Raw genomic sequence first — 6,000 nt, 5'->3', positions numbered from 1 at the left:
GCACTAAAAACGTAAAGTTTCTTTTTTGCATTTTTGTAAAATTTTGCATACAGACAACAATATTATCAAAATTATCCCCAGATCACACCCAGATCTGTTCACACAGATCCAAAAAACCTACTAAAAATACTTTAGTCTGAACACACATGCAGATGACATCACAGTTTTCATATATTTGCATTTTCATAGCTTGCACATTCATTCCATTAAGGGTGTTTATCTCTCTCAAAAGCAAACTGTTTTATTAGTTAATGGTAAACCAAAGTCAAACACGGTGTTTAACAGGTGTTTAATAGGCCTGTAATTGAAATGATGCAGTATCCTTGTATTGATCTGATGGGCTGACAAATCAAATGTGTCACCTTTCCCTCATTTTTGGGAACACATTTTAAGATACTAGAGACTGATCAGTAGGTTCAATATGGTTAGGGTTAGTTAGGGTAAGTATAAATAGCATTTAACACTATTTGCACCTTGCAAAAAAAAAATATATATAGTAGTATATAAGTAGTTGCCACTTTAAATATTAATCAGGCAGCCCCTTCACATTCAGTTGTACCTTGTTGTAAACAATGGAAGCCACTGATATGGTTTCTCAAGACCATTTTTCACCTGTCCATTCAGTCCTGATGGTTAATGGTAAAAGAACTTAGCTTGCTGTCCTCAATGGAGGCTCGAACCCAAGGCTCAGCTTGAGCTTCGACTTTAACCCCCAAAGTGACACCAAACAAAAAATGTATATTTCATTTTTGTGAAATGAGAAGCTGTTTTTTAATTAATATTTGTTTTCATATGTAGTTAGTAACTTACACTAGCATCATCATTTTCACAGCCAGAAGAATCTCAGAAGACAGAGGAAGATCATGCAGACAAACCACTGCAGACAAAACAAACTCTGCAAAAAGATGAATCTCTGCAATCAAATAAACTGCCACAAACAGAAGAATCTCCAAAGACAGAGGAAGAACATGTAGACAAACCACTGAAGACAAAACAAACTCTGCAAAAAGACGAATCTCCGAAGACAGAGGAAGATCATGTAGACAAACCACTGCAGATGAAACAAACTCTGCAAAAAGATGAATCTCCAAAGACAGAGAAATGTTTGCAAACAGACAAATCTCAACAGCCAGACAAATCTCTAGAGACAGATGAGCCTCTGCAGACAGAAAAATCTCCAAAGCCAGATGAAGATCATGTAGACAAACCACTGCAGACAAAAAAAACTCTGCAAAAAGATGAATCTCTGCAAACAAATGAACTGCCACAAACAGAAGAATTTCCAAAGACAGAGAAATGTTTGCAAACAGACAAATCTCAACAGCCAGACAAATCTCTAGAGACAGATGAGCCTCTGCAGACAGAAAAATCTCCAAAGACAGATGAAGATCATGCAGACAAACCACTGCAGACAAAACAAACTCTGCAAAAAGACGAATCTCCAAAGACAGAGAAATGTTTGCAAACAGACAAATCTCAACAGCCAGACAAATCTCTGGAGAAAGATGAGCCTCTGCATAGAGAAGAACCTCCAAAGACAGATGAAGATAATGTAGACAAACCAATGCAGACAAAACAAACTCTGCAAAAAGATGAATCTCTGCAAACAAATGAACTGCCACAAACAGAAGAATCTCCAAAGACAGAGAAATGTTTGCAAACAGACAAATCTCAACAGCCAGACAAATCTCTGGAGAAAGATGAGCCTCTGCATAGAGAAGAACCTCCAAAGACAGATGAAGATAATGTAGACAAACCAATGCAGACAAAACAAACTCTGCGAAAAGATGAATCTCTGCAATCAAATGAACTGCCACAAACAGAAGAATCTCCAAAGACAGTTGAAGATCACATAGACAAACCACTGAAGACAAAACAAACTCTGCAAAAAGACGAATCTCCGAAGACAGAGGAAGATCATGTAGATAAACCACTGCAGACGAAACAAACTCTGCAAAAAGATGAATCTCCAAAGACAGAGAAATGTTTGCAAACAGACAAATCTCAACAGCCAGACAAATCTCTAGAGACAGATGAGCCTCTGCAGACAGATGAATCTCCAAAGACAGATGAAGATCATGTAGACAAACCACTGCAGACAAAACAAACTCTGCAAAAAGATGAATCTCTGCAAACAAATGAACTGCCACAAACAGAAGAATTTCCAAAGACAGAGGAAAATCATGTAGACAAACCACTGCAGACGAAACAAACTCTGCAAAAAGATGAATCTCCAAAGACAGAGAAATGTTTGCAAACAGACAAATCTCAACAGCCAGACAAATCTCTGGAGAAAGATGAGCCTCTGCAGACAGACACTACGGTCTTTGTGAACTAACTTTGTGAACTAGTCCTAGGTTTTTCGCTCAATCTCGATCAAACCACTGCAGCAGTTCTCCAGACTCTCTAGATCAATAATTATCAAAAAAAAAAAAAAAGAATTTTGTCGTTTGGTTAGCTATAACGGGGTCATTTAGAAAAGGGGCGTGACCAAAAATACCCAAAAGCCTATTAAATCTGAGAATGTGTGTCAGATGACTCCTAACAAGCATGCAAAGTTTCGTTAACATCGGACTTCAGGTGGCTTCAAAAACACAAGCTGTCTATGGTAAATGGCCTCAAATTGCTAAAAAGAAATGCACATATATTCACACAGACACTAGATCTTCATATCATATCATAGATCTCCTCATGATGAACAACTTTGCTGTCAATCCAACTGTTCTTTAAATATTTGATATTATTAAAAAAACTACTTTTGTAAGCTGCAGCAAAATTCTCTGGACTCTCTAGAGAAAAAATGATCAATTTTTTTTTTTTAACATTTGCATTGAGATAGCGAAAACAGCACCATGATCTACTGTACCCAAAAGTCTATAAATCCTAAGACAAAACAAAACTTCACAAACCTAAATAAAATCATCATCATATGATTCTAAACAAGCAAACATTTTATGGACATCAGGCAAAAAAGGCAATGTAACAGTTATAAAGCTTAAAAACAATGCATCTCTCTTTAAAATGCCATGAAATTGCAACTATAACCACTAGATGGCAGTAGAAGACCACTAATGCCTCATTAAATCTACTAATGGGTGTGTATGCTTAATGTACATTAATATAACAGTTTAACCATTTAATTTCTGTGTTTGTAAGTTTGTATTCTCCATCATGGATGTGTTTTAGTGTGTTAGCCATATATTTTGGGTTGGACTACATCCTAAATCCACACAACATTAAAGGCCTTATTTGCTCGAACCCCGTAATCTCTGCTTGCAGCTATATTTTTTTTTTTATCTTTATAATCATTTATTCAATTATTCGTCTGCTTCTTTGGCTAATAGAAGACAGTTATTTGTTTTTGGTATGATAAAATACAGAGCCACCTGATTTTGGATACCAGACAAGATTTGGTGTTAAGTGGTTTTGATTTAGCCTATCCAATGTTCATCTTTTGATTTTAACATGATTTTGCTTCATATATCATTCACGTTTCACATTTTTATTTCTACTGTATTCATAACAGTATATTTCATGATGTTAATTTACCATGTTCTTGTATCAGTTTACAGTATGCCATTTAATCACATGCATGTGTTTATATTAAGATATTTCTATGTATGCTAATATCTTTAGAGTGCAGACTTGCATTAATGAAAGATAAATTAACATAGTACAAAGAATGTGGACTTATCTTTCAAATGGTGTATATGTTTAGCTTTCTTCATGCATTTCAGAAGACTTCTTGCATTCTGCAGAGATCTTACTTCTCAGTCACATTCTTTCTCAATACTTTAGACAGACAGGCTACAATACTAAGTTTGACTTATTTGAACTTATTAACACTTTTTGAGTTTGTTCTTATTTTATTTTTGATTAATTTATATGTATCTTAATTGCCATTGTTAGAATTTAAAATTTGCATCATTAAAATTGTTTTTGCCTTAAACAAATTTGATCTCTGACATCATCTTGCTGGTCTGCCTCTATCACACCTCATGAGTATCAGATAAAACTCTATTGATTGATTTGATAAGACAAAATATATTTTCTGAAGGGGTCTAGTAGAGATTGAATCTTATCAAAATTAAAAAAATAAATAAATAAATAAATCATAACAGGAAAAATCCTTGTTGTTTCATTAGACAAACAGTCCTCATATTCCAACACTTGAACCTGAGATAATATTTAACTTATGCATACCTTCAAATTTAAATAAATACCTATATTTGAAAATGTATTATATACAATATCTAGTAAAAACAAAAAAATGTTGTTGAAATATTACAAGTATGCAAAAATTGTGGTAATAGTTTTGACACTTTATAAAATAACTCTTGGTGTATGAACTTTTTAGATTAAAATATTTTCTCAGAGAGAGCAGACAGACTTTTCAGTGCTTCAGATCTTATCAGTGAGAAAAAAAAAAAATAATTTTATGTATCTTGCATAGTTGTGGGTGATAATTTCACTAATTTAAAGGCAAAGTATGGTACGGTAACAAGCACACCCAAGATTTACAGACACACATTTTCATAAGAAAAAAGTTATTTAAAAAAATAATGTTGTAGAATTAGGTAAATGACTCTTTATGTCTTCTATATTTTAATTACACAGTGATACATGATGGAAAAAAATGCACTGACTAATTCGAACAACAAGAAATCATGATTTTTAGCTATTTAAAACAATTTTTGCAGAAATTATTATATTGTTATGGACTGTATCTGCAATTATAGAATCACCCACTATAACTGTAATAACCGAGAAAAGTGCAGTCTTTTCAAATGTCACCTTCTGCAGTGGACCACCCCCCTTCATGTTGAATTTTGACATTGGGGAATTTTTTAAAGATTTTATTGTTTTAAAGATTATCTCATGTCTCATTCACTGGTGAGAAAACATTACAGTATAAAGCACATAATATTACAATAATTATGTCTGGGCGAACAAGGTGCGCAGAGGTATGCAAATACATATGTTGACAGAAGGCAGGGGAATTTACTATAATCCTGTAAACGTTAAATGTGATTGGGCGAACATTTTATGGTCCTACGCTTTCCACAGACAATATAAATACATATAAATTAGACCATTTAACTTAGTGACTGCTATCGGGATGTGAAGAGACTTTCAACCAGAATTGCAAAAAATGGTTTCATATTAATTATGAAACACATTTAGTTGTAGATGCACAAATATGCTAATTTTTTTATTGCAATTCTTCAACAGGGAGTTTTGTTGTATATATATTGTGTATATCTAAAAATATATATGTGTGTATATAAAAAACTGTTTTAATGTAATAAAATCCAGCACCTGCCATCACCCATGAAAAAAAGTAATTGCCCCTTTAAATTTAAAAACTTATTTAGTTGGTGAAAATGCTTGTCTTCTAATAAGTTTGGTCATATGTGTGTTTTTGCTGTTTACATGAATTATCCTGAATTGCCTTTCATTTACATCTAAACAGAAATTCATTGCATTTTATCTACACTACATATTATTGAACCATCTCTTTCTTACTTTTTTCGCCACTGTTTTGTGAAACAAAAAGGTTCTTCAGAAAGGTTCTTCATGGAAACATTTAGACAAAAAGATTCTTCTAAGGCAGGGGTCACCACACTCAGTCCTGGAGGGCTGGTGTCCTAGCTCGAACCTTAATCAAACACACCTGAACCAGCTAATCAAGGTCTTAATAGGTATGATTGAAACTTCCAGGCAGGTGTGTTGATTTAAGGCAACTCTCTGCAGGACACCGGCCCTCCAGGATCAAGTTTGGTGACCCCTGTTCAAAGGTATCGTGAAGTACCTTTCTTTTTAAGAGTGTAGGAGAAAAAAAAATGGAAGAAGGTTGAATCCATGCTTGACCAGCTCCTGTCTCAACATCTCCACAGGCCTTTTCCTTTGTGGCTGGTCCTCATGCTCTTTCCACTACACCAGTGCCCTCCTCGCTAGTCATCTCTTCTCCCTTTCCTTCTCCTCTCTTCTTTTTTCACA

The 6,000-nt window shown here is 34.4% G+C and overlaps 1 protein-coding gene across 1 annotated transcript; it reads left to right on the top strand.

Moving 5' to 3' along the window:
- Window positions 1–832: 832 nt before the first annotated feature.
- LOC127157318 (thioredoxin domain-containing protein 2-like) lies at window positions 833–3,917 on the top strand (the record flags this gene model as incomplete). Its single annotated transcript, XM_051100545.1, has 1 exon — window positions 833–3,917. A coding segment is annotated over one exon (1,506 nt), but the record flags the coding sequence as incomplete, so codon positions are not given.
- Window positions 3,918–6,000: the final 2,083 nt, after the last annotated feature.

The sequence above is a fragment of the Labeo rohita genome, unplaced genomic scaffold (genome assembly GCF_022985175.1).
Source record: "Labeo rohita strain BAU-BD-2019 unplaced genomic scaffold, IGBB_LRoh.1.0 scaffold_1036, whole genome shotgun sequence".
Classification (NCBI taxonomy): domain Eukaryota; kingdom Metazoa; phylum Chordata; class Actinopteri; order Cypriniformes; family Cyprinidae; genus Labeo; species Labeo rohita.
Note: the sequence above shows the minus strand (reverse complement) of the source record. Positions and strands in the feature narration are given on the sequence as shown.